General features: G+C 41.4%; 8 protein-coding genes and 1 non-coding gene across 9 annotated transcripts; 5 read left to right on the plus strand and 4 right to left on the minus strand.

Annotated features, from left to right (window-relative positions):
- Positions 1-870: 870 nt before the first annotated feature.
- BDB00DRAFT_850467 (uncharacterized protein) lies at positions 871-2,355 on the minus strand. Its single transcript, XM_053125443.1, has 4 exons — positions 2,165-2,355; positions 2,009-2,023; positions 1,321-1,911; positions 871-1,197 (listed from the first exon to the last, which is right to left on the minus strand). Exons 1-4 carry the CDS (start codon positions 2,247-2,249, stop codon positions 1,067-1,069), a joined length of 822 nt encoding a protein of 273 aa, XP_052974241.1. The 5' UTR covers positions 2,250-2,355; the 3' UTR covers positions 871-1,066.
- Positions 2,356-3,478: 1,123 nt separating this feature from the next.
- BDB00DRAFT_933049 (uncharacterized protein) lies at positions 3,479-3,931 on the plus strand. The gene is made up of 2 exons (XM_053129106.1): positions 3,479-3,680; positions 3,780-3,931. Exons 1-2 carry the CDS (start codon positions 3,528-3,530, stop codon positions 3,897-3,899), a joined length of 273 nt encoding a protein of 90 aa, XP_052974242.1. The 5' UTR covers positions 3,479-3,527; the 3' UTR covers positions 3,900-3,931.
- Positions 3,932-4,291: 360 nt separating this feature from the next.
- Positions 4,292-5,779, minus strand: BDB00DRAFT_80128 (uncharacterized protein). The gene is made up of 3 exons (XM_053121852.1): positions 4,719-5,779; positions 4,502-4,641; positions 4,292-4,355 (listed from the first exon to the last, which is right to left on the minus strand). The coding sequence occupies exons 1-2, from the start codon at positions 5,682-5,684 to the stop codon at positions 4,528-4,530; spliced, it is 1,080 nt and encodes a 359-aa protein (XP_052974243.1). The 5' UTR covers positions 5,685-5,779; the 3' UTR covers positions 4,292-4,355; positions 4,502-4,527.
- Positions 5,780-6,193: 414 nt separating this feature from the next.
- On the minus strand, positions 6,194-7,791 carry BDB00DRAFT_850477 (uncharacterized protein). The gene is made up of 7 exons (XM_053125444.1): positions 7,666-7,791; positions 7,278-7,529; positions 7,092-7,202; positions 6,829-7,023; positions 6,636-6,762; positions 6,411-6,552; positions 6,194-6,342 (listed from the first exon to the last, which is right to left on the minus strand). The coding sequence occupies exons 1-7, from the start codon at positions 7,715-7,717 to the stop codon at positions 6,265-6,267; spliced, it is 957 nt and encodes a 318-aa protein (XP_052974244.1). The 5' UTR covers positions 7,718-7,791; the 3' UTR covers positions 6,194-6,264.
- Positions 7,792-8,309: 518 nt separating this feature from the next.
- On the plus strand, positions 8,310-11,408 carry BDB00DRAFT_885000 (kinase-like domain-containing protein; the record flags this gene model as incomplete). The annotated part of the gene is made up of 7 exons (XM_053128375.1): positions 8,310-8,467; positions 9,498-9,721; positions 10,045-10,213; positions 10,372-10,518; positions 10,594-10,710; positions 10,785-11,136; positions 11,286-11,408. The coding sequence occupies 7 exons, from the start codon at positions 8,310-8,312 to the stop codon at positions 11,406-11,408; spliced, it is 1,290 nt and encodes a 429-aa protein (XP_052974245.1).
- A 3,855-nt stretch (positions 11,409-15,263) lies between these two features.
- On the plus strand, positions 15,264-17,282 carry BDB00DRAFT_850493 (uncharacterized protein). The gene is made up of 6 exons (XM_053125445.1): positions 15,264-15,843; positions 15,936-15,994; positions 16,097-16,405; positions 16,510-16,568; positions 16,643-17,024; positions 17,115-17,282. Exons 1-6 carry the CDS (start codon positions 15,498-15,500, stop codon positions 17,223-17,225), a joined length of 1,266 nt encoding a protein of 421 aa, XP_052974246.1. The 5' UTR covers positions 15,264-15,497; the 3' UTR covers positions 17,226-17,282.
- On the minus strand, positions 17,283-18,214 carry BDB00DRAFT_850497 (acyl-CoA N-acyltransferase). Its single transcript, XM_053125446.1, has 2 exons — positions 17,767-18,214; positions 17,283-17,700 (listed from the first exon to the last, which is right to left on the minus strand). The coding sequence occupies exons 1-2, from the start codon at positions 17,998-18,000 to the stop codon at positions 17,371-17,373; spliced, it is 564 nt and encodes a 187-aa protein (XP_052974247.1). The 5' UTR covers positions 18,001-18,214; the 3' UTR covers positions 17,283-17,370.
- A 3,978-nt stretch (positions 18,215-22,192) lies between these two features.
- On the plus strand, positions 22,193-22,286 carry BDB00DRAFT_t109. Its single transcript has one exon. It is a non-coding gene; the product is annotated as a tRNA-Ile (tRNA).
- Positions 22,287-23,141: 855 nt separating this feature from the next.
- Positions 23,142-26,248, plus strand: BDB00DRAFT_850502 (WD40-repeat-containing domain protein). The gene is made up of 9 exons (XM_053125447.1): positions 23,142-23,410; positions 23,690-23,758; positions 23,879-23,983; positions 24,072-24,167; positions 24,269-24,420; positions 24,507-24,725; positions 24,798-24,949; positions 25,018-25,096; positions 25,176-26,248. The coding sequence occupies exons 1-9, from the start codon at positions 23,183-23,185 to the stop codon at positions 25,981-25,983; spliced, it is 1,908 nt and encodes a 635-aa protein (XP_052974248.1). The 5' UTR covers positions 23,142-23,182; the 3' UTR covers positions 25,984-26,248.
- The last annotated feature ends 58 nt before the right edge of the window (positions 26,249-26,306 follow it).

Consider the following 26,306-nt stretch of genomic DNA (forward strand, 5'->3'; position numbering starts at 1 on the left):
TAAATTAAGCCCAGTATTCTCGTTTCTCTCCCACAGCTCCCTGATTGCGCCACTCGACTGGTACTTCTTTAAACGCCCGGATCCTCTCATACTTTGTCATGTGCATTGGATTGTGCTGCTGACGTTGCAAAGAGTGCTGTCCTTTGTAACTCCACACTATGTTCAAGTGGGTGACGGTATCAAAGTCTGCACCCGGCAAGGTTAAACATAGTTGCTGCAGAGTGACAGAAGCTGATCACACTCACTGCATATTTTCTGTCTTGTCGACTACTACGACCCCCACCTTTTCATTTCCTCTGTTCATTTGTTGTCTTTTCTTGCGCCATTAGCATCATAAGCAACCTCAACACAGGTCGCTGAAATACAAGTCTGCTGCTAATGTATAAACTGTCGCTGAACTACCTTTTTCGCTCATCAGAAATGAACGAAAACTACTGTTCTTCTGCTGACTGTCAGAACGTAGGACTTTTACTGGCGTTGCTGGCTTTTGGACACCTGTGATGTAACAAAGAAAGCACCTGGTATGCATAAACTCTGACTGATGATGGGGCAAATCGCTTTGTTCTCATCGCTGTATCCATACCGTGTAGCATACTGCCGCACGGTGTGTTTTTAGACTGCGTATACTGCATATGTAAAGTAGAGTTGTACGATTGCTTATGAGAGACCCTATTTCCCCTATTCCTTTCAAGAGGAACGTGCTACACAGACATTATATAGACCGAAACATTTCTAAAAGGGGGAGGAGACGAACAATTTGCTTCTTCTGCGTATTTTGTTTCCATTAATTATATTGGAGCAGAATAAAGTTCTATTATTGAAATTTGGACAGAAGAGAGAGAGAGAGAGACAGAAACTATAAAGAAAGGGAGGAAGGGAAAATATAAGAATGTGTGTGTGTGTGTGTGTGTGTGTGCAAAGGAAAGACAAGAGGAGTGGTATCAAAAGAGTACAATGTTTCTTTGTTGTTGTTGTTGTTGTTGCTGCTGTTGTTTGGAGTGAATATGTTTACGAGAGGATGGTGTGTGTTTGATGCGTTATGCGATGCGTATGCGTGTGCTGTTTTTTAGTAAAGAAGTCCATAAATGAACATGAAAGAAGTAACACATGCAACACCAAATGCTACTCCAAGACCGCCAAAGTAATGTGACAATAGCCTGTTGCCAGCATCATAGAAGCACGTTGGGCAATAGTCGGCTATACCAAACAAAAAAAAAATCATCAATTGTGTGTGTGTGAGAGCCCTTTTTTCCCTTTCGTAGCTATTTAAACCACTTCGCAATCCAATTCTCCCAGAATAATCAAGGCAGGGATACTTACTTCCAGTCAAGGGTCGATAGGACTCTGGATTGTAAAAGGCAATGGTCAAACGGGTAGCGGGAGCCATATAACCGGGTTCGGCATGCGCGGAGACACCACGCTGATCGTAGAGTTGGATCTGATACATGCCGTTGAACAATGGGGTTTCTGCAGGCACGTCCGAGAGGTGCCAAACAGCGCTGGTTTCTGCACCGCCCATTTGAGTGATTGTGTAAGTAGCCGACTGAGGGCCGACGGCAGCCAAGGTCAAGTTGACAGGTTGTACCTTCAAGGACTCGAATTCCCAACGGAAAGTGACGTTTTCTCGCGAGTCGATGCGGTAGAGGGGCGAGACTGATTTGCTGCCTGTGGGTTCCAAAAACGATACCATGCCGGGATAGATGGTGTTGCCGAATGAGCCTGTGGTGGGTAAGCCCGAGAGAGGGTTGTTGCTACCGCCTGACGCTACGCTTTGATTGCCCTGGGGTTGTTGACTTCCAGCGACCGTATTCGGTGGTGCAGCACCACCACCCGACGAGCCTCCGGCTGCTGGTGCAGATGTAGGTTCAGCTGGTGCGGGTGAGGCATTGTCGGATTCGGCAGGTTGTTGTCCTAAATTAGAGACAGGTCAAGAGATTCAGTAACTTTTTCTCTCGAATTTTAAACTTTTTTTTCGTCATTGAAGGTGTGGATTGTTGTTGTTGTTTACCTGGGTCTTGAGGCACTAAAATAATAAAAAGAAACACACACACACACACACACACGCGTGCGCGCGATTCCAGATTAATATTCGATCCAGGTCATTTCCAGGAGAAAGCAGGGAGGGGGGAATCGTCATCCTGGGCTGAACAAAGAAAAGAATTACCTCGCTTCTCGAATTCGACGGCAGACACGGTCAGTACAGATAATAGACATGCGATCAAGAAGAACAATCGAAGCTGACGAAGCATGGTTGAAATGGTGTGTTTGTTTAAAAGGAAGAAAGAGAGAAAAAAAAAAGGCGGAGAGTGGAGAGCTTTCAACTATGTTAATGTTTTTTTTTGGAATCCTCTCCTCCTTTTCCAGGCATGCGATGATAAAAATAGCAAAATAACACACACACACTTTTTTTTTTTTTTTGCTTGACTATGGCGAAAGTGGAAGAGTTCACAACCTGTGCTGCTTAAGAAAAAAAATGCTTAAAATATAAAATAAGCATGTCGGCTGCAGCTTCATGATACATTATGTGGGGCAGTAGAAGGCTCTCTCTCATTCTCTCTTTCGCTCTCCCTGCAAAATGGATCCTTGACCAGCTAAACAGGCTGGGCCAAATCAAAGCTCGGTCGGTCGTGAAACTATTTCTGTCTCCGGACTGGAATTCTCGACCGTCCCGTTCCCATAACTCTAAAGTGATCAACCTCTTCTCCTCCAACGTGCTTATACAGAAACTACCATCATCACCACTTACTGAGAGAATAGATACAATGGCTTTTATATGTGTGTATCAGTTGCTGTGTGCAGCTATTATATTAGTAACGTTTTTCAAGGAGGTGTGCTTATGAAATTTTCATATTGACTCTAATTCTAAATTGCTATACTACCTGCTCCTTTCTTGTCATATACTACATTTACACTATCTGAAGGTATTATTATTATTGTTGTTGCTTGTACAATCAAGGTCTGCAGGAAAGCAAAGGTGTTGTCATCAGCATCCTTTGCTGTCAGCCATTTTACTCGTTGTCATGATAGTGGATGTACACAGCTTTGGGGATATGAGAGTGATGAACCCGGTACATTACTCGAATGATTATTTACACCGCCTATTCCACTCCGATGGACGATCATCCTTTCATTCAAACGTAATCGGCAGTGCAGCTGGACAAACATTAAACCCCGCTCGTTATTAACAGGTCGTCATGCCTGTGCTTTTGAATACATAGTGCGTACTAAGCAATAAGCGAGAGTTTTCATGTCAGTAATCAATACAATTCTCGGTAAAAATGTCTAATCTTTGATCAGCAGTAGGAGGGCTAGAGTGTTTGTTTGACATTCAATATAAAAAAGCAACCTGTGCCAGAAAAAGCCCGGTAATGATGTAGACATCATGCAACCAATAATATGATTGGTTTACAACGCCATCTGTCTGCATGAATTTCTAACCAACATATAAATAAAAAACCCACGCAGTAGTGTATTTTTTCTCATCCGCAATTCATTCTTCTTCTTGCAAAGTTTAATATCCATCGATTATGAGCCAGAAATACAAGGTGACAATGGAAACTGTCGAGGACACGGGTGAACCCATGATACGAGACGGCAGCAAGCCCACATTTGATCTCGACGTACTCGGTCATCCATCGCACGACGCAAGAGCTCCTTCTGAGGAAGAGAACCTTAGCTGGGTAAATAAGTGCGAGTAAAGACACATACATAGAACAGTCTGCTCACGGAATAACAAAATCTGGTCTCTTATGTACTGTTCCGCATATTATAAAAAACAGAAAGAGGTGGATAAGATGGAAGAAAAAGCACGTCAGGAGCGACAAAACAGTCAAGACGAGCAAAACAATGCGCATGAAACGGCACAAATGGTTGATGACTTTATCCGCTATCGAAAATAGTTAGCGAAAATACAAAAAAAAAAAAAAAAAAAGTATCTGAATAAAGTGTATATTTTCGAAGCGAAATGTTATATGAAGAAGACAAAAAGGAGAGACTATTAGAGTGGTTTCTAGTAGCAGTAGCTGTATGTAGTCTTTTGGGATGATTTTGGTTCTTTACAATTTATGGTACTGTAATGGTGAAAAGACAAGCATAAAAAGTTAGCAGCTAGCAAGTAATAGCTCTGTTCTCTATCTCTTTCTTTACCTTTATTTTTTGCCCAGCTCTTCTTTAACGTCGTCGTCGTCGTCGTCGTCGTCATCGGATTCTTCTTGGTTATACTGTGACAATACACGACCCATCGCCTTAAATTCAAACGAAAGCGCCTGTTGTCCTTGTTCAATCATTTGCTCGGTCATTCGGAACAGGCGACAAAACTGTTCGTCCTGTTCCCACTCATCGTCTGACAGATCGGTCTTTTCTACAGGCAAAGGCAGTGGTGGTGGCGGTCCAATAGGATGTTGTCCACTGATTTGGGTGTTGGTAGGGAGGTCACCCTTATGTATCGCACGATGTTTCCCTCCTCTCTCTCTCTCTCTCTTTTTTGTCTATACCGTCAGACCTTTTGTGGGGACCGGTTGATGAATTTTACCTTATTTGACTTTTCATTTTTGCAACTTCGGATGCTTGCTTACGTACAGTGGCCTCTAGCATGGAATTGACAGCGAGCAAGGATCGATTCGATATTTCCAAGTCGGCAATCTATTATTGCACACGTTTGTGCCATTAGATTTCTTTAACATTGCCTCGATTTCTTTTTTTGAAATAACTTTCTTTACCTTTCTATTGACCCGAGCTTCATTGACTTCTTCATCTTCTTCTTCTTCATCATCATCATCACTTGGATCTTGACCAAGATCATTTTCTTGATCGGAAAGCTCATCCGGACTTTCTTCATGGATGTTTGAGCTACTGGCACTAAGGATCGATTCATCAGGTTTGGCAATAGCACCGGCAACGTTCCGAACCGTACTGGTAGCACGCGATGAGGATGATGACGGTGATGTTGGTTGCTGTTGTGGACGACGCGGTGAATGTTGCTGTGACACCAGACCAGCAGGAGGTACAGCAAGTGTTTTGGCGCGCGAGGGGGGTTTGTATATTTCAAAGTGTGGGCGTGTTGTTGATGCATGTACTGATGATGAGGATGAGTTTGTTGAGGTAGAAGAAATACTGTGGAAGGGCAATTGTTGATGGTGGGGTGGTGGTGGGGAGGGTGGTAAAACTGTTGCTGTTGGCGAAGAAGAAGAAGAAGATGATGATGATGATGATGCAGCAGCAGTAATATGAGTGGAGCCAGGGGAAGAAATAGGGGCTCGTCTACTCGAAGAAGTGTCTATTATGCTGAATGTTTTTGAAGAGCGTGGCTGTTGTTGTTGATGTTGTGGCGGAGAAGGTGGATGATAAATGTTCAATGCAGGTTTATGATGAGACAGATTGACGGTATCATGGACTTTGGTAGTAGAAGTGACTCGAGGAGCTTTATGGAAACGCGGTTGTTGATTCTGCTGCTGCTGGCTATATTGGTGAGTACTGCTATTGTGGCTGTTGCCGTAGTGGTGGTGGTGATTATTTTGCTGTTGTTGTTGTTGTTGTTGTTGTTGCTGATAGTATGTTGTAGGTGGAGCGCTTACAAAACTGGCTTGGGAAGATGACGATACCCGTGATGTCGGTTTTTGTGGCATAAAGCTATGAGACGGCCGTACAATATTGACAGCTTTGGGTGGTGCAGTTTCTTTCGCCATGACTTTTTCTTTTTGGTTCGAAATTTCGATAGTGTGTTCCGGTTGTTAAGTTGATTGAGGGGAGGATACAGTATAAAGCTTGTATATCAAGTTGGGGTAGTAGGAATGGTATAGAGGCGAGCACCGAGAAAAAAAAAAGGAGAAAAAGGGAGAAAGAAAAGATGTATTAAAAGATGAAAGCGAAATGAGACTAGTTTATACCAATGGTAAAGGATTCATTGGGATTATAACAATGAAGTAGTGGTTTATAACAGTTTTCTATAGAAAAAAAGTCACCCCTTGTTTGCTCTCTGCCCACACTTTTTGCCCCGAGAGCGAGAGATGGAAGAGAGAGAGGCAAGAAAATCTTTCGATATAAGAAATTGGGGTGACACAAGGTTTCTACCTTTGGTGGCTGTAGATCCCCGGACCGCATTGGATTCCTTTTCTACAGATGTATGTTTGTGTGTGTGTGTATGTACAGTATAGTAATAATGATGGTAGTAGTAGTAGTAGTAGTAGTAGTAGTAGAGCTTTTGTTCAGGATAGTATAGGTAGTAGTGTTTCCCTTCTTTTGTACTATGCTCTTCAAACCAACTTTTCAATGCTCTGTAGAACCAATTTCGCAAAAATCCTCCAACAGTCGAATGACTTGTGCTTTGGATATATTGGACATCAACTGCATAGAAAGAAAACAACACCTCGACGTTAGCTGGGAGAAATCGCGGACGAAAACATTTCAATTACCTTGAGTTTGTTTTGGGAGATATCGATATAAGCGATAGGCGTTCCTATCCTCGTTAACCGAAGTGCTCCTAATTGCAGTCTCATGCTGTTGTGTACTTGTGTCTGGATGGCGTCGAGCAGGGATATATTGCTTGCCCTGATACTAATAAAAGGAGGCATGAATATACCACATCCTTGCTTGCTGTGTGAGATCAACTAAGAGAGAGAGGTTTAAAAAAACTTTACACTGCAAAGATGTTCATAATGTCTGGGACGCTCATTGCAATATTAATGGTAGAAAGGTCTCTGGTTCCGGATACTGTGAGTTCAAGCTCTAGTTTTGAATTCCTTGCTGCGATATTTTTGTTCGCAACTAAAAAGAAAAGGCTCAATTACTCTCTTTCACATTCCATCACCTTAGCATTATATTCTTTCTTACCTATGATACGTTCGTTTTCGCTTGGAGGAAGATCAAACAATTGGCCGGCCCACCATTCAGTGATATTGCTCAGTATATTAGGCGTTAGATTGAGTAGTCTGACATGGCAATCCAGCGAACGCTCAAGCCATGTCTGAATCTCCAACCACACAATACGGGTTGCTCGTACAAGTAACAGTGGATAAGAGCAGAATACTAACACACACACAAACATCAAAACTTGAATTAACGATGCCCTTTTCCTTTCCATCCTTCCCACTTACGATCACTGTTTTCTGGCTGTTCTTTGTTTGGAAGCATAATGACTGAACCTCCAATCTCTTTTTGAAGGCGATCCATCTTGATCCTGACAACAATCTCAATCGGTGTAAATGCTAAATATAAAAAAAGGTGGGTTGAGTGTGTGAGCTTTGTTTTACACTTGTTTTGGTCTTGAGGCATTGACATACGAGAATCCCATTGTTCGATTGGACATGTGTTGAACTGTACGCTTAATATTTGACCCTTTGATCTTGTTGGCTGTTGATACTTGGACGTAGAGGATTGAGTCGTTTCACGTTCCTTGGGCAAGCGTAATTGTAAATTCGAGCACAATGCCACTTTGAGTGAGTCTTCGCTTTTTTTTCGTGCTCGTCTTTCAGTTTGGAATGCATGGAATAATGTTGCTTGGTAGGTGTCGAATGTTTTATCGACGAGTTTCGCTAAATGCAAAAGAAATTTTAAAAGTTTTAATTTGTTTTTTTGCAATAAATATCAAGTGAAAATCCCCACCGTCGAAACAAAAAAGAAGGGGGGGGGTAAACAGTTCCTTTCATGAATGGTGCAACTGTACCATACCTAATCCCGTTTCTTCATTGTCTTCCGTTTGCCGTTGAATGCGGGTGCTCATTTTTTGTTTGAAAGAAAAGAAACGCGCTTGCTGATGCACAAAAGTAGGAAATTTTGGGAAACGCGTTGTTGCGCCGCTCCGCTTTCTTCGTACCTGAAGCAACATTAAGCAACTCTTTAAAGGCGCGTAAAATTGATAGCTGCGATAACGCGGTTGTTTATACGCAATTATAGGCCTACTGCTAGCTACCAAATCAGCTTTTATTTGAGGTTACATTTTACAGATACAAGCGGTTAAATGATACGTTTGATTATACGTATTAAAACACACTTAGCAGATTGACGTTGGGGCGAACACAATATTACGAGCGTAGTTATTGAGAAAACTAAGATAATCATTACTATTTATGCTGATGACAGTGCTAATAGTAATGATATTACATATTTAGTGACCTCAGCCTGTATATATTTTAACAGATGATAGCGCTTCCTTCAGAGAACGCTGCACATTTCAAAAAGCTAAACTTTGCGCGTATATCATGTATAACTTTGGATGAGAAGTTTAAGAGCAACGTGTTGCGCTAACCGTAATACAACTACAGCTTTCGCTCAAGTGTGAATTGGGGAAAGGTAGCACATCTCGACTGGTTCAAATGAAACCAACGAAAAAGAACCGGTTCTCCGACTGTCCCTGTTTCTGTCCACACATTTCGGAATATGCACAAACAATCGTCAAGTCCGATGTTGAAAACATCCCACTGAAATTGACAGACGTCGGCACGGCTATTTATCCAACCAACCAATTCCGTCGGTCCGAGTGGGACGAGAGACATGTTTCCTTTGACAGGGACGGAATAATCTGATCCTGTCTGTGTGTCCATAATCGACCCTACTAATGACTTGATGGGGGCATCAAGGGCACAAAAAAGTGGGTCCTTTTGAAAAGTGATCGTGATGTACTACCACAAGTTGCTTTTTAGCGGGAAGGGTCCAGTTTTTTCGCAAAGCGACCCGGCCGAGTAACATGAAACAATAAGCGCTCTATGTCAAATTCCAGTCTTTCCATTTTTTTGGCACGCTGCCCGTTGTGGGGGGTGTGTTGTATTCAACCCGTTGGATTTCTGAGCCGAAAGAAGTGCAATAGCAAAACATGAGATTGTCTTAGCGTCCGTTCTTACCACACACACACAAACACTTTTTTGTGTTTATAGGTGGAAAGAGGACCGGTGAATTGCATATTTGTTATATTATATCTGTGAAAGAAAAGAAGAAAAAAAAAAGAAAAAAAGGCCGTTGCTATGGTAACCTAGCTTACTGGAACTGTATCTTCCTTTGAAGACCCCGCAAAAAAGTTAGACTTTGTTCATTCTTTTTTTTTCTCTCTTCTTTTCTGTTTCCTTTTTGTTTTCCACCATTCTTGTCACGAGAAAATCACCTTGTCACGAGAGAATTACTACAACAAGCGCATTGACGCAAATAAAACAGCAAGCAAGAGAAAGAAAGAAAGAAAAAAGCCTCATTCCAAACCCATTGCATCTGGGGAAAACGCTTTCCGCAACAAAAAAGAAAAAGAACCCTTCTCTTCTTTCTCTCTCCCCACTCCCTTCCTCTCTCTCTCTCTCTCTCTCTCTCTCACACTCTCTCTCTTCTTCCTTCTTTCTCCATTCTCGCCCCTCCTCCTCCTCCTTCTTTCTTTATTTTCAACCATAATATAACGTCGTCAAAATTCCATTACGACTTATATCCACCGTTGCCTCAATCTTTTTGAGGCGACCGCCGTCGAGTACGACGACGACGACGACGCACCGTGAACGACAAGTCAATGACGCTAACGAACCGAGGCAACATTCTACCATTACCTTTCGTTCGTCTGTAACACTTTACGGTTTTGGAACCGGCGGCAGCAAAAAGTCGACCAGTCTTGATGATGCAGCCACGACCAGCACTTCGAGTGAAGACGAAAATTCATTGTCTCAGTTGCTTGTGGAATGGCAGAATCGTACACCTCGTTTTGAACCAAACCCTGACCTGGGCATTCAGGATTTTGATTTACTCGAAACGCTTGGTACGTTTGTTTGCTTTTTTTTTTCTTCTTTGTCTTTGTGGGGGGGTTTTTTCTTTTCTATTCTATATCCATATTCTACATCTATCTACGCTTCTGCATTCTCTTCAGGAGAGTGAAAGAGAGAGAGAGAGAGATATTAAAGACATGGATGAAGAGAGTGCGAGAAGGGGAGGGACGTGAAGGGGGGCTGAGTGTGATAGAGTAGAAGAGGCCGTTCATTGCGAGAGCGAGAGCGATGGTTCTACGCATCCCAATGCCACAGGTTCTCGTGTTGTATACGGGTAAAAGAGGATCCCTGACCCTTTTCCACCCAATTTTTTTAGGAACGGGTACCTTTGGTCGCGTGTACCTGGCCAAACAGAAAGAACCCAACACCTATTATGCAATCAAGGTGTTGAAGAAGGCCGAAATTGTACGGTTAAAACAGGTTGAGCACATCAACAGTGAACGACAAGTGCTTTGCCAAGTGAATTTCCCGTTCATTGTCCAACTGTAAGTTTATTTTTAACCTTGTGGGCTTCGTCAATCCCGTACTACGCGTGGTGTGTACATGGACCCAGAAAAAAAAAGATCCTAATATACGCTGTCTGTCTGTCTGTATGTATGTATGTATGACTATTGCTGTATGCTAAATGGCTGTATTCATGCAGGTGCTGCACGTTTCAGGACAACCATAGTCTGTACATGGTACAGGAGTATGTGATCGGTGGAGAACTGTTTCGACATCTTCGACGGGCCGGCCGATTTTCTAGCCAGACAACACAGTTTTACGCAGCAGAAATTGTGCTTGCTATAGAGTAAGTCCCCTCTTTCTTCAAGAAATTGGTGTACAAGAAACAACAACTTATCTTTTTTCTTTACGTGTGAAATAGATATCTGCATTGTAAAGATATCATTTATCGTGATCTCAAACCCGAAAACATACTTCTTGATACGCAAGGGCATATCCGGATCACTGATTTTGGCTTTGCTAAAAAGATCGAGGACCGGTAAGTTTTTTTTTTTTCAAAACAACAAACAGAAAGGGCCTCAATGAACAATGTATTGAATTTTTAAAAAAAAGGACATGGACGCTGTGCGGAACACCCGAGTATTTGGCACCAGAGATCATCCAAAGTAAAGGCCACGGCAAACCTGTGGATTGGTGGGCACTTGGGATTTTAATCTTTGAGATGTTGGCCGGATACCCACCGTTCTATGACGACACGCATGTCGGCACCTACGAGCGTATTTTGGCAGGCAAGGTGCGATGTCCACGACACTTTGATAGCGCAGCCAAAGATCTTGTCAAGAGCCTCCTTGTGGTCGATCGGACCCGGCGGCTAGGCAATTTGCGTGGAGGAGCGCAAGATATCATGAACCATCGGTTTTTCCGTGGCACCGATTGGCGGGGGCTACTGAACAGGACGGTGCGGGTAAAGTGATCCCTTGTAATAATAATACCTTCCGCCCCCCTTAAAGCACACGGCAGTGTAGAAAACCTGGGGCCCCGCTGAGAGGGGTCAAGTCACAGTAATAATAGTTTGATTCATGCTTGGATTATTATTTTTTGTTTTTGTTATAGGCACCCCTTGTTCCTGCGCATGCCAACGAACATGACACGAGCAACTTTGAAAAGTACCCTGCTGAGAAACAGCACCATCATCCAGAAGGCGATCCGTATCGTCATCTCTTTACCAGCTTTTAAATTATTCTCTCTATTTCTAACTCTAGACCCTCTCGTCATATTGTCTTTGTTTTTCTCTTTCCACTTCGTACAAAACACACACACACACACACACAAATTCGCTCTCTTCTTTACTTAGATGTTAATATCCTAATCCCCTTTCCTTCTTTCTCCTTCACCCACTTCACTGCCATTACAACAACTCCAACCCGCTCTGTGTAACCATTTCTTTTGCCGACCGCTCACACACGTTCTCTTTTTTTTTTTGCCATGTGCCACTCCTACCTAAAATATACAAATTTGTTTGGGACGCAAAAACTATATCCCACTATTCAACAACAAGAAGGGGCGTTCTATTTACTCGGGTAAACAATGTTTCGTGTTGTAATGCAGATGTGAGGAACCCCAACAGCTTGGTCAAAAGTATATAATGAATTGCATCATCGATCTTTTATGATCACGAAACGGTAGTGTATATCAAATCACGCGTAATCACATTCATCGATCCGCTTTTCTGGACCCCGTGATTGCAGATATATCTAACGTGTGTATTGCTAGACTATACACATAACTTATAGCTTTGTACCGAAAGAATGAGAGGTAAAGGCAGATATAAATGGAGCGACGAGATCTCATAATGTATGTGTGTATATTCGAGAAAGTGTTTCTTATAGTACTAAATACACAGTGCAATCGACGAAATTATATATATCGCTACCTTAACTTCCTTACGTTCAAGAGCAAACGACGATGAAAATAAATACAATGTTTTATTGGATATTAAATGCTTTTATTCAAGGGATGCACTAAATGGATTTAGAATTTGTTATCTCAAATGTATCGATAGCTTTTGTAACAGCGGTCTCCTTTCTTTATAACTATTGCAAATCGACTTGTTGCAATTGGTACAATGTGTGCCGCTTCGGCGAATTGTATGCCTGAGAGAATCGCATACTTGTTGGGTAAATCATCAACCAAAGCCTAACATTGCATTTGTTTTATGTCCGTGCAAATACATGGCAAACTGTCTAGCACCAAGTCGCAGGAGGAAAAAATCGTACATGTAGCTATTTGACTATTAAAAAAAACCGCGCAGCCGAAACAGCCTTTCTCGAACGGGATAAAACACGATAAAATCCACAAGATGTCTGCACAGGCACAAGTGTTAAAAGCACATATATACCACGTTGAGCCCATGCAACATCGCTCCAAGAAGGTGAATTAGCGTACTACTTGTCAATCGTTCCGCTTTGCGGGACTCTTAAAGCACAGAATTGAAAGACCTTTTGCCGCAGAATTTAACCCTTTCAAAGTGTCGATAGGCTTATCCTAATCGATGATGGTGATGATGACTGAGAGGAAAAAAAAAAGCCTCGCCAATGCCTTTTCACTGCTCGTACGCGTATACATGCACGTGTATATAAGAAGGAAAATGTCACTGCGTATCCGGTCGTCGTCTTGGTTGTTGATATACAATTTTTTTGGCCATGCTATCAAATTTATACTAAATATTGGAAATCCTTGTACATCCGTTGGACGATACCCTATGTGAGCATAATAAATCTGTTTTCGTCGCCTTGGTGTGCTGGCTGGAAAGTGCGTGAAGGTCAACGAAGTTTTGTCTTGTGAAATTTTTTTATCTGCAATCATGGTGCGAAGATTGGTTTCTTTAAAAATAGGACAGCGCACAGTACCCGTGTTCGTGCTCAACGAGGAGCCCGGAACCACCTCATACATGATCTACGCCATAGCTAAGGAGTAATCGCTGGTTTCGGCACCTGTGGGGGGAAGGGGGAACAAACCTTGTGTGGTGGCAGAAAATGGACGATTTACTCAAAAATTTTACCGTCCTCGGTAAAACTTTCATGTAAATATTGTACTGTTTCATATGTTACAGCTTCTGATAGCATGGTTTCTTACATGTGATTCATTGACTTATTAGAATGCTCTATGCAAAACTGGAGTAATATGACACAAGAGACTGTTTGACAATGTTCTGAGCAAAATAGCTTCAGAAAAGCGAGGCAAATAAGCATACATACAAATTTGACGATAACCTAAAAAAGTAGTAAAAAGAAGTATAACAAAGGCAGGAGAGAAAGAAAAGCACATATCTTTTGCATCCTTGTATGTGACATAGATGCTCGTATACGGTTACAACACTTGGCAACAGTATAGGATATAAGCACTAAATAAGTAGTTGCATCACGCTCTCTGTTTTATTGCGATTCGTTCGCGTTCGTTTGCGTTGGCACAAAAAGTGGTAAATTATTGGGCAAACCGCGATTAAGTTTCTAGAACCCCCATTATATTTATATATTTACTAGGTGTAAGCTGTGGTAGCAGATGCCAGTGCGACACTGACTTATACTGACAAATTAAGTTCGATACCTCATAGTGTGCACGCATAATATATGCACACAATGCATGATGCAGTGCAGCATAGTCGATCAAAGTCGTTTTCTGCGTGGTACAAAATGCTTATTGTTGTATAGTCTACACATCGTGTTTGATATGATACGCTTATTCAAGTAGCGCCTTGTTGCTCCTGCTTTACGAATTAGCTTGATATATGAACAAAGCAATAAAGCTCATAGTTTTTTCTGCTGATAATCCGTCATTGTCATTATGTTTGGGTTCTTAGGAAGACAATTCGTCTCATGAATGTTTATAGTGATGTTTACTGGAGCAAAGCGACAACTGTTCCTAATCCGAGCTAGATCAAACATATTGAGCTGTCAAAATCAAATCCGGCTATTGCGATTTTGACGGTAGTTGACAACTTACAATCCACACCCATTCGTTACTGGTTTCGGCAAACATGGCAAAGAAAAGGACCCTGTAGTACAAAATACATTTAGAGTGACTATGTATCTGAATTTGCACAATTTTTCGCAGGCTAGAAAGTAGCATCAAGGATGAGGGGGGGTAAAATATCATTACTTTAGTCTTATTTGCTACAAACAGTGAGCAGTGTTGGATAAATGACGGCATCCGCAAGATATGTGCAGTAGACATCGACAAATTCGCTCATGGCTGTATGTATATGTGCAACATACAGACCCTTTTCTTCTTTTGGTTGCAATTAGTGCTCAGCTATCGTGCATGCTCAGCCTATCATCACGTCGTTGTTATTGCTAAAGAAGCGGTCTATTGTTTATGAGTTGCTTTTTCAGGTTAAAGTATGCTAGTAGTAAAGCTCAAGAAAAGGTTAATAAAGGGGATCTGCTATACGTCCTTTGCTCCAAAGAATAGAGAACCCTGTGACTTATAGGCTCATGGCTGGGGAACACAACACACAACAGATCTGGATCATGCAGCATGAAACAGCCAGAGCAACAAATCAACGCTGGGTTTCAAGCATACAATTATCCTCCTCACCCTTTTCCTTTTTCTTTTTTTACGTTCTTTTTTTTTATAATTAGCATCCTCTGCCAGCATGAATGGCACTAGAGATCCGCACTGGGTAGCTACAGCAGATCGCTCCTTATCCGATTCACCATTTTCTGACACGAGCAGCATGAGACGAGCACCTGAAAGCCGACGAGAACGACTGCGATCGTTTGCCCGCACAACCAGTCAAGTCATCCGACAAGAGATCAGCAAGTACTATTACCCTGAGAACGGCGAAAACGATGTTGTTCCTTCCAATGCCAGTATTCGGTCATCACAGACGGCATCGTATCAGCGGCCGGCAGTACCGAGACAACGGACGCAATCCATGACTGACTTGGCAATGACCAATACGCCAGATACGGTTCAGCCGCATTGTATGCTATTTCCGACATATGCGTACCAAGTAGTGGACAAGGAGCACAAACAATTCAAATGGAAGATACGATTAGCAGGCTGGACATTTGCAAAGCCCGGGTCCAGTCGGTTTGAGCGATGGATATTAGGTATACCTTTTTTCCTTTGCTCTATCCTATTTGCTTTTTTTTGCCCAGTCCAATGATGATGTTTTGCTAAAACAAGAAAACAATCAACATCATCACCGTTCAAACTCCAAAAAAAAAAAAAGCTGCCGGACGGACATACGGAGGTTTATCCGCCAATTCGGCGGAAGATATCCATTTTGCCAGACTTTTGAATCAGTTTCGGTGCCAAACAATGCGGGGCATCGATGTTCATCTTTATGTGGCAGGCGTCATTCCTGCTGAACGAGCACTATCACCGTCACCACCGCCACTCATATCACTATCACCGACATCAACAGCAAAAAGTGCTACGACAGACAATGATCATGTTAATAACAGCAGCAGCACGAATAGGAATCATCACACATTTGGTCTTCATCATCTTGTCGATTTGGCACACGACGCCATCAAAACAATAATGATTAACTCGGGCCCCACGGGACGTTTCGAAGATCTGCTGATGCTGGATCCGACGCAGGTCCTTCAACATGTTGGACGAAAAATGCTTCGTCTAAAGGCTTCTTTTGAAAATGGAATAGGTATTTTCCCCCCTCTTGTTTGTTTATGCCGAGTTTGACACTAAAGTTCTCATATGTGTGCTGTGTCCTTTTTTCTTTAAAAAATCTACTAGATACACCCCATGACGGCTTTGTTGACCTCATTGAACCTAATGGAATATCTGTGATTTCAGTAAGTAGTACAAAGTGTAGTACATGTGCATTTCATTTGTCATGGACATAGCGACGTAGTGGACGCGTGTTACTTGCTGTTGCTAAGTAACTGGCTATATAGGACATTGATGATACCATCAAAGTGACAGGCATTTTAGACGGCAAGGACACTATCCTCCAGAACACGTTTTTCCGAAAAGCAGATGAAGTGCCCGGCATGTCCGAAGTATACCGGAACTGGTCGAAGCAGGGCGCTCATGTGCATTACGTATCCAACTCGCCATGGCAAGTGTATCCGGCTCTCAGTGAGTTCGTCCGCGATAGACATTTTCCGGCGGGAAGCATGCATCTCCGCGCCATCAGCACAGGTGATCTGATACGGAGGAAACCTGGGCAGCACAAACTTGATGTCATACATCAAATCCTTCAGGTATGTGTATAAAGTTTCTGTATTATAGCTCTCACTCGAACTGCTTACACATTTTTTGCCTTCTTTTTTTATGTTATGCGTATGTCTCTCTTTACGAATCACAGGACTTCCCCAATCGAAAATTTATCCTCGTGGGCGATTCGGGTGAACGGGATCCTGAAATGTAAGATTGCTTCGTTGTTGTTATTGCTTTTATCCCAAGTGCAGCTTCGTTTCTAAATCCATAAATTGCTGTAGATACCAACAAATCTACAAACAATATCCCGAGCAAATCATCAAAATTTTCATACATGATGTGACCAGTGAACGTGCACGACATGCGGATCAACGCGAGAGCGAGCGATCCGATTCTTATTACAATAATTTGAAAAAGTTCCTGGCGCGTGATCAGCAAAGTGGTGGTGGTGGTAACCTACCGCGACGCTCGGCAACAACGACGACTTCGATGTTGGACGCAATTGGCGAGACTGAGATTCCTGATGAAGAAAAAGTCATGATGGATCCGACAGTGTCTTTGAAAACGAAGCTCGATATCTTCCATGAAAGAATGGATAATCTAGCTCGCGAGTTGCCAGAAGGTGTATTGACTGTTTTCACCTTGGCTTCGCAACTACGCACCGTAAGTATTATTATTTATCGTTATCATCATTGGTACGGTTGTGGCAAGAATGATGATACTCATTGGCATCGATACATGTTTTGTGAATAGGATCCTATCATTACGCATACTTTTGGTACTCGAGCAAGGAAATCGTCATTATCATCATCATCTCATATGCCTTCTCCCATCCCCGCCAGAAACAGCTCTTTTCCTGTATAGCCATAGAATGTTTCTTTCTCCTTGTCCTCCTTTTTTTTTGAGTTTCCTTCCTTCCTGTAACACATGTTTCGTTTATTATTATACTTTTTTTCACTTCAAGTATTAGTATTTTCTTTATAATATACACTTTTCCATTGGTTTTCTTTTAATCTTTGACCATGGTTTTGCAGAACAATTTGAGTCGAAACGCATCTACTCCGTTCAAATAGTATCGATGCAGCCGTTTATCCTTGATAAAACCAAACCGTTGATACAAGGCCAGTGCGCCTTGGTTGGTATATTCGGTCTCCAATACAATCTCGTCAGCATCTTGTTCCTTCATTGCGCGAATCGCTTTTTGAACCAACGTCGTACCGATCGCTCGTTTTCGGTATTCCTTGGCAACTGCCAACATGGCAATATAACCTCGGTTGCTTTGCTTGTGTAAATCAAGTTTGCAGATAATGACACCAACGCAAGTATCGCCATCCATTGCCTTGGAAATTAGAGCTTCATGTGTTAGTTTTGCGTTTGTCTATTTTTTTTAATCGTAGTTTTTTACCAGGAAGCATAATTTCGGCCAGTTGTGTATAAAGTATCGATAAGTGTAAATGGAGTACGGCTCTGAAAGATCGTTTTCAATGAGATGGATAATTGACGGTAGCTGTAGCTCGGACGTGTAGTCTACGTAGCTAATGGGTGCAGGATCTGCGGCGTTGTCGATACTCGTCATACCATGTAAAGAAGACGAAGAGCTGAAACCCGAAACAAGAAATACTACAAAATTTCGAGGCATAAATCGCTTGTGCCTAATCTAGTCGCGGCGACTGTAAAACACACTATATACTCATTTCATTGCAAACACCGTGGTCATTCTTGTTTCCACAGGATAGTTGTTTCAGTTGAGGCATATACTATTGCTGTACGTTAAAATAAGCTTATTCTGCACCATGTAATATAGAAACTCAATGTCATCAAGATATGCTGTTTGAAAAAATCATATTTCGTTGCAGCTATAATGATTGATTCTCATAACCATCTTTATGAGTTGCAAACATTCCAATTCTTTGATATAGAAACATATAAAGTACTCTTCATTCATCTTGGTCGACGTATTACGGGAGCTCCTCTTGCCGCAACTGAGTCTCCCACACATCTCATCCTTTTAAGTCCGAGTTCATATAAAGCGATGATACCGTTCAGTATTAGCTTATGTAAACAGCTGTTCAGCAAGTCCTCGTTATGTAATATGTCTTTGTATGAAATAACCCTCCCAAGCGTGCTAAAACACCTCATGCAAAAGTTTCGATACCTTTTGCTGTATTCGACACCGGCTTGAAAGCTGCGTGGGGAATACAACAAAAACCTGATGTCGCATATGCCTAATGGGTTTACCTGGTAAGGAGAGGACATGCTATTGCACTGAGGCGCAGGAGGAAGCAACACCCATTCGATATCGCCGAATACACAAGTGCTATTCCTTGTACACTTATTGGTCTCTCTTGTCCCGAGATAAAAAAAAACATTCAATAAAACCCAAAGCTAGTGCAGATGCAAGCTTTAGTAAACATCAGTGATATGTGACAACCACTAGCATGATATCAACAGAGTAAAGTGCTTATGCACCACATTTGGATGTGCTTTCCATTTTCTCGGAAACAAAAAAAGAAAGATTTTGTAGCCAAAAACGTATTTTACCAGCTGCTTATAATGCTATGTGTATGCACACCATAAAGCAGCAGTACTACTTGACACTGATAATTATTTCAATTCGAGCAGATAGTGTAGAGTTGCATATTACTCTAAAGAAATATCCGTGATATGTAGTTGTTTTTCTGAAAAAGTTAATAAGAAAAAAACGGAAGGTACACAATCCAATTTCAGTAATATGAAGTTTAAAACAAAGCGCCACAATCATATATGCATTATTACTCTTCTTTGCCAGCAGATTTCCTTTTTTATATTAAGAAACACGAATATTGTCTTGATCGGTTCAGGAGCTCAATACACTCGATGAATACACATTGAATAATACATGTACTGTCAAAGAATCCTAGCATTCTGCTCTATGTCACCGAGCAAAAGATGAAATCTCATGGCATAATGCAAAAAGACAAACCATGATTATACATTCAAAACTGAGTCTTACAGCCGCATCTGTTAACTAGCGTAAGAGTTTTATATGACTTTTTCCTTTTATACCACTTAGTAAGGGCTACCAGATCAGTGTACAAATCAGCTATTTACACCTACGAAAACCATCACACTAATTGTCATGCAAAACATTATAATATAGAGACCAGCTATGACTTGTTGAAGAAGAAATGATTAGCAAAAGAGCAAAACTACAGTGCTTCCTCTGGTTGACATCAGCGTAGCTAATGGTCGTATATGCTGCTGCCAAGAAATTCTACTGAAAACTGCCAGGATGTTTGTAATTTGAGTGTGGCAGCAATAGAGCTATTGTCTGATCTATGGCCTTGTGTGCTATTTTGGCTAGTGGTACTCAGATAATATGCCGGAAATCTACAAGCAGTATATGCAGAGTGTCCCCGGTCAACAACACCACGGTCACCACTGAATATATGACAAAGAACAAGGCTACTGATTATGCAGTTCTCTACACCTTTAGCTAGCGCTAGTCATTACTCTTGTAATTTCTCAGCTATCATCAGCATAACATGTTGCATTGGAGCCTCTTTTCTCGTGGCCAGGCTGAAATACATAGAAACGCGACGCTCATTCACAAACCGCGCTCAATTTGATTAGCGGCATAATAAACTGAGCTAAACAAATCCATAATTGTAAGGCAAAGACCAAGACAATATATAGGAAGGCAGCAGGTACTGATGTTTTTCTTTATATAGACTCAATTTTTTATTTTAAAAGTTAGAACAAGCGCGAAAAAGGATATTTGCCTAGTATCTCTTGATTGTGCTGATCTATGAGGCAACTCTACTTATTCTTGTAACCAACATGGATCAACAACACATATTTTTTTGATCTGTCATTAACGATTACTATTATTTCTCTCATTACATCACTTGTGCGCACATTTCCTCATCCATGTAATATCCTAAAAACCAAAAGAGACAGAATAAGTCAACGAGACCCGTAAAGAATTAAAACTAGTTTATTATGATAACAGAAGTTCTCACTATTTATAAGAAATGGCTTATCCTTGGCAACTACCACAGTGTGAGCATTGAACAGATTTTATAAATCAATTATAAAGGATTAAGTAATGTGAGTAAAAGGAGGCATGAGTAAAAGGAGGTAGGGGTCGCAATCTGACCCGTGGGTGGGTCAAAACCGACCTGCGGGTTAAGGACAGGTCATCAGGTCGGGTTGATGCTTTTTTGACCCATAGGTCAACCCATCTAACCCTTGACCCGACCCATTGACCTGTTGTGAACCGTGTATACATATAATATGTATAAGGTACCTGTTTTTAAATAGTCAATCTTCTTACTGGGAAGCATCGTTATATTAAAGATATAGTTGTCAATATGTCTGCTATAGAACTATCATATATAAGATGTACTTATATTCTTTTTATCATGGGATCATATTTTATATTCAAGAGCATAGGATAAGTAAGCTATAAGCAATATACGTAAAAGGAGTAAAGAAGTAGCAATAGTACAATGAGAACGGATAATAGAGGGTGGCAGTAAGAGACGAGATTTGACAAAAGATATAAAAGGAATTGAGTAAAGAAAATCGAAGGAAGAAGAAAGAAGTAAAAAGAAAAGGGAAAAGGGAAATGAATTAAGGGCATAGACTAAGGAAGTCGATTTTCAACCACATTTTAACCATTGGGCTTTCTTTAATGCATGTGAGCCCAATTGATTGCTTTTGTGATGGCACATAACCCTTTACCTTTAAGGGCTGTGTATAATGTATGGAGTTGTGCACTTCCAGTGCTCAACTTCAGGTTGATTGACACTACTTCCTTCATCACCATAACGAAATCAGTCTTGACCCATTAACCCAACTTTTGACCCATCGGGTCGAACAGGTTGGTAGCTAGTATTCTTTCCTATACTTAAAAAACGATATCTTACTCTAAATACTATCCATCCTTTTACTTTGAGATGCAGTTTGATTCTTTAATAGTGGAATGTTACAGCTATGTAAAAATAATTTATATATTGGTTTTTTGAGCTTACTACTATTTGTACCAAATATTGAAATCTTCTTTCTTTCTAAATAGTGTTCATATTTACTATTATATTTAGCTACATATTGACTATAATCGAGGATACAGATTTTTTTCCCTTTCATATGATATATCCAACTCAATTCTTTAATTCTACTGATTCTTACTGAGACGATTCAATTCGATTCCTTACTTGGATGATGATACTGATTCGATTCCCTCAAGGAATCAGTGGGAATCGTCTTCTTGTATGGAACCCTATAGGTCAGGTTGCATCAGTGTTTTCTTAACTCACAGGTCAATGGGTCAGACCCTTGAGCTGACCCAACTATCTAATTGCGACCCCTAGTGAAAGGTATATCTAGGTAAATGCCTTAGACAGTAGCTAATCTAAATAATAACAACTTCTTCCTCGGCATATAGCTGATCAGTGTTTCACTAAGATGTGTATGGATTAAGCAATGTCTGCATAAATGAGATTATGAGGGAAATAACAGCAATTATTATTGATCGATTAAAGAATATGTGTTATTGATTATATTGGTTACAAGTTACAATACTACTATTGTTATTTTATAAGTAGGTAGGGGTTTATCAAGTAGTAGTTATTTTAGAAGAGCTATAACCAGCAGATATTCAATATTCTACATTATTTTTTAAAAATGGGGATTTAATATAAATTGGTTAATCAGCTTTTTCTTTATAAAATAAATAGATTAATTCTTATCAGTAGTAGGAGGAGGCAGTAGTGCAGCAGCAGCAGCAGCGGCGCGCTGGTGTGTGATTATTTATATATGTAGGTGTAATGAAAATTTACAAACAAAACGCCCTTGTAGCTTAGTGGTTAGAGCGCTGTGCTTATATCATAAGGATATACCAGAGTCACGCAGAGGTCGCGAGTTCAATCCTCGCCTTGGGCATTTTGTAGAACTTTACGTAATTTTGCTTCCTTTTTTTTTGCCGTACGAGCAAACGTCGTATACCAGTACTACAGTACGAAACACCAACAGCACGTACTAAATTTTTATGCTTATCTACTGACCTTGCAAAACGTATATGCCTCGCTAAGTTATCTGTCACTACATACTGGCTATTAAAGCACCATTGAGCAATCAGCCCGGGATTCTGTCGTCCAGCTGGTGATTTCATAAATCTAGGTTAATACTGCAATGCTGACAAGGAGTGTTATTTACTGATCTTTCATAAAATTCATAAAAATAACCTTTTCGTTGCTGCATAGTAATAACTGCATAGTAATAGCGAGCGGCTTTGTCTCCAGGTAATGGCCAAAAAGGAAAGAGGAAAAAAAATTCTTCCCAGAAGGAAACGAGACACCGCTCTAAAGCTGGTTGGCAAGGGCGAACCAATCAGTTCGAGTGCTTCAAGTATTATATGGAATGTGATCTTTGAACTGACGTGATAGGAATAAAAGATGAGCTGTCAGGCTAAAATACATACTTTTGAGAGGATGCAGCTAATATTTCGGTTTGTAGGAGGGAGGGAACACACTTAATTTGCGCTCCAACTATTTTAAGCATACATACACCGGCATATATATCCATATATAATATATGACAGCAGAAGAGCAATCAATAAAAGCTGTGAAAACTTTTTGTATAAGGTGGATAGAAGATGTAGCTTCATATAATATATGTGAAGACATTATTTTACTGAAGAAAGGTAGAAGATATTCATCGTGTCTTGAAAAATTACAGATGCGATAACTCAAGCCGCCAAAAATTCGCCTTTGCTTTGTCCTTTTACCTCGCGACCATCACCACCACCCAGTCCACACGAGCACCGATCAAAACTGAACATGGCCCAAGTAGCCAGTGCGACCTCAGCAAACAACAACAACAACAGCAGCAGCACCAATGACAAACCTTCCGCTGTCGTTGGCCGGCCCATTGGTCGATCACCGTTAAGACCCCCCGGTGAAGGCAACGTTCCATTTTCCAAAATGGTGTTTGATGGCAAACGCATGCGTAAAGCGATCCAACGACGTACAGTTGATTACAACCATAGTTTGACTCGATGGATGCAGGTTCGTATATAAATTGCTTCAATCTATATCTCTTTTTTCCTTCTCTCTTTTTTATCACACACACACACACACTCTCTCTCTCTCTTTCCTCCCTCCTTTTCTTTCTGTGCCATTTCTCCCAATTACTTGGATACTGGCTGGATAGACTTGTTTATTGTTTTCGCAACGACAATAAAATTGGCCATAGTGTTACATATAAAAAAGACTATATACTCAAGTATAATATATGCTTTTCCCTTTTTTTCTTGTGCTTGTTGCCACTCTGTTTTATGTTTCTAGGAGCGTGTGTGGATACGTGATCGAAGAGACACACGATTTCTACGTCCAGATCCAAACTTTATTGTCCAAGTAAGTTCGATATACGACTTTCTGTTTCCATTCTTTTGATTTCTTTGTATCAAAGCAAGTGCCTCAACTACTGTGAATATTCTTAATAATAAAAACCGGAAACATTTTGTCCTATTGTAGCTGATGCCACCTGTTGCGTACCTTGACAACCCTATCAATGCTGTTACGACAAAGTTCGTTCATACTTCAACAAATAAAATACGATATCCAGTGAATGTTGTTCGGGTAAGGAGCCAAGCTTGGTAGATGCGAATACACACACACACACACAGACACAAAGGGTCAACTGAAGCTAGCTTTAATCTTTATCTAGTGGACACCAGAAGGTCGACGTTTAATAACAGGATCCTCTAGTGGCGAATTCACGCTATGGAATGGATTGACATTTAACTTTGAGACGATTCTACAGGTAACGTGTCACTTTATCATATATCTGATAGCGTAACAACTTGGTATTGCTTGATCATTTAAAGTTATCTGGTGGAATTTAACGTATTTTCTCTGCTGTAGGCACATGACTCTGCAGTCCGTGCTATGAATTGGTCACACAACGATAACTGGATGGTGACAGGTGATCACAGTGGCATCGTGAAATATTGGCAATCCAATATGAGCAACTTGAAGATGTTTCAGGGACACAAGGAAGCAATCCGGGATTTGACGTATGTTTTTTATGTTTTTTTTTTTCGCCCTCGATTAGACAACAAGCATGTGTGTAACCGAGATATCCCTTTTCATTCTTGATTAGATTCGCTCCTTCAGATACTCGATTTGCTACTTGTTCAGATGATTCGTTGATTAAAATTTGGGATTTTAACACCGGTGCTGAAGAAAAAGCATTGTCTGGACATGGTTGGGATGTTAAATGTGTGGATTGGCACCCGTATAAGGCTTTGTTAGCTTCAGGAAGTAAAGATAATCTTATCAAACTATGGGATCCAAAAACGGCAAAAAATATCACCACACTGTAAGTGCTTCGAAGTTGTATTAGCAATCTTTGATCTTCTTGCTAAGGTACATCTGTTTTCTCTCTCCACAGCCATGGTCATAAAAACACGGTATTAGCCCTTCAATGGAATCAAAACGGAAATTGGTTGGTGTCTGCAGGACGAGATCAGCTGGTGCGTGTATACGATGTTCGGGTGATGAAGGAATTGCAGATATTTAGAGGACACAAGCGTGAGGTTTGCTGTAAGTACAACGAGCTAGTAGATATAATTAATGAGTTTATGCTTCATCTTCTAACGTCGGGTGAATAGCTGCCAAGTGGCACCCACATCACGAACGATTGTTAGCAACAGGTGGATCAGATGGCGCGCTTATGTTTTGGATGACTGGGTACGTTCTTCACTTTTTTTTTGTCGAATAGTTAAAAAACAAGGGATGCACGAAATGAAAGCCAATACATTGAATCTAGACAAGACGGTCCTATTGGCGAACAAGAAACAGCACACGATTCAAATGTATGGTCGCTCGACTGGCATCCTGTTGGACATATTCTGGTTTCCGGATCCAACGATCATACTACGCGCTTCTGGACAAGACCACGGCCGGGTGAGACGTCTGTTGATAAATTTGACGCTAGTCAGCATGCACAAGAAGAAGCGCGCGAAGAGGAATCGGTCAAGTCATTTGAGCCACCACCATTCCGACCAAATAATGCACCGCCCAGTCGAGTTGAGCCACCACCCTTTAGACCGCTTAATGCGCCCCGACCGCCTAGCAATGCCAACGAAACCCCTCTATTTCGACCGCCCAATATGCCATTTCCACCACCACCAATGCGTACAGGACAATATCAACAACAACAACCGCCACCATTTGGTGCAAATATGCCACCGCCAGGTGCTCCACCACCATTCAGACCGCCCCCACCGCCAAACAATGGGATGGAGCCACCTCCGTTTCGTCCTATGCGTCGCCACGATAATAACGGGAACATGAGTGATCTTCCACCGCCTCCTCCACATTTTCGACCACCACCACCCCCGCCTTTTCGATCTGGCAACGGGCCTATGCCGCCACCGCCACCGTTCCGACCACCTAATGGTCCACCAGCACCCCCACCGCCATTCCGTCGACACAACAACGATCGTGGAGGAGGTCCTGGAGGGCCAATGCATGGACCACCCGGGGGAGGAAAGAACTATCAGCACCAACATCATCAACCCTATAATCGTGGACAGCGACGAAACGACGGTCCGCGTAACAGACGGCATCATTAAGTCACCCTGTTTGTATATCCATCATCGCATCACAAAGTACTGTTTGATAAAAATGTAACTTTTTAAAAGAAGAATATTACAAGAATCTTGCTCCCAAATAATGGCATGCCCACTGCTTGGTTGTTGGTTGAATGATGATGGACGTCACTATTCTCATGGTACTCATACACTAGTAAGAAGACATATACGCGTAATGTAAGAACAACTGAAGTTGAATCGTTAATAAATACAACATAAAAGCATTTTTATCGTTTACTGTGACTCGATGACAATATGCGTGATATACTCAGAGTTACTACGTAATTTGACTCAAACACACGAGT

Source organism: Zychaea mexicana (genome assembly GCF_025766255.1).
Source record: "Zychaea mexicana strain RSA 1403 chromosome Unknown BDB00scaffold_120, whole genome shotgun sequence".
Taxonomy (NCBI): domain Eukaryota; kingdom Fungi; phylum Mucoromycota; class Mucoromycetes; order Mucorales; family Lichtheimiaceae; genus Zychaea; species Zychaea mexicana.

Excerpts from the sequence above, each read along its gene's own strand:
- BDB00DRAFT_933049 (XM_053129106.1), top strand. The coding sequence starts at position 3,528 with ATGAGCCAGAAATACAAGGTGACAATGGAAACTGTCGAGGACACGGGT. Across the intron at positions 3,681-3,779 it reads AGGAAGAGAACCTTAGCTGG|AAAGAGGTGGATAAGATGGA; the intron begins GTAAATAAGTGC and ends TATAAAAAACAG.
- BDB00DRAFT_850497 (XM_053125446.1), bottom strand. The coding sequence starts at position 18,000 with ATGCCTCGAAATTTTGTAGTATTTCTTGTTTCGGGTTTCAGCTCTTCG. Across the intron at positions 17,701-17,766 it reads GGCCGAAATTATGCTTCCTG|GCAATGGATGGCGATACTTG; the intron begins GTAAAAAACTAC and ends CTAATTTCCAAG.
- BDB00DRAFT_850477 (XM_053125444.1), bottom strand. The coding sequence starts at position 7,717 with ATGAGCACCCGCATTCAACGGCAAACGGAAGACAATGAAGAAACGGGA. Across the intron at positions 7,530-7,665 it reads CAATGAAGAAACGGGATTAG|CGAAACTCGTCGATAAAACA; the intron begins GTATGGTACAGT and ends TTTTGCATTTAG. Across the intron at positions 6,763-6,828 it reads CGAAAACGAACGTATCATAG|TTGCGAACAAAAATATCGCA; the intron begins GTAAGAAAGAAT and ends TTTTCTTTTTAG.
- BDB00DRAFT_850467 (XM_053125443.1), bottom strand. The coding sequence starts at position 2,249 with ATGCTTCGTCAGCTTCGATTGTTCTTCTTGATCGCATGTCTATTATCT. Across the intron at positions 1,198-1,320 it reads CTATCGACCCTTGACTGGAA|CCGACTATTGCCCAACGTGC; the intron begins GTAAGTATCCCT and ends TGTTTGGTATAG.
- BDB00DRAFT_850493 (XM_053125445.1), top strand. The coding sequence starts at position 15,498 with ATGCGGGGCATCGATGTTCATCTTTATGTGGCAGGCGTCATTCCTGCT. Across the intron at positions 15,995-16,096 it reads ATGGAATATCTGTGATTTCA|GACATTGATGATACCATCAA; the intron begins GTAAGTAGTACA and ends CTGGCTATATAG. Across the intron at positions 17,025-17,114 it reads TGGCTTCGCAACTACGCACC|GATCCTATCATTACGCATAC; the intron begins GTAAGTATTATT and ends TTTTGTGAATAG.
- BDB00DRAFT_850502 (XM_053125447.1), top strand. The coding sequence starts at position 23,183 with ATGGCCCAAGTAGCCAGTGCGACCTCAGCAAACAACAACAACAACAGC. Across the intron at positions 23,759-23,878 it reads ATCCAAACTTTATTGTCCAA|CTGATGCCACCTGTTGCGTA; the intron begins GTAAGTTCGATA and ends GTCCTATTGTAG. Across the intron at positions 24,421-24,506 it reads GAAGCAATCCGGGATTTGAC|ATTCGCTCCTTCAGATACTC; the intron begins GTATGTTTTTTA and ends ATTCTTGATTAG.
- BDB00DRAFT_80128 (XM_053121852.1), bottom strand. The coding sequence starts at position 5,684 with ATGGCGAAAGAAACTGCACCACCCAAAGCTGTCAATATTGTACGGCCG. Across the intron at positions 4,642-4,718 it reads AAGCTCGGGTCAATAGAAAG|ATTGCCGACTTGGAAATATC; the intron begins GTAAAGAAAGTT and ends GTGCAATAATAG.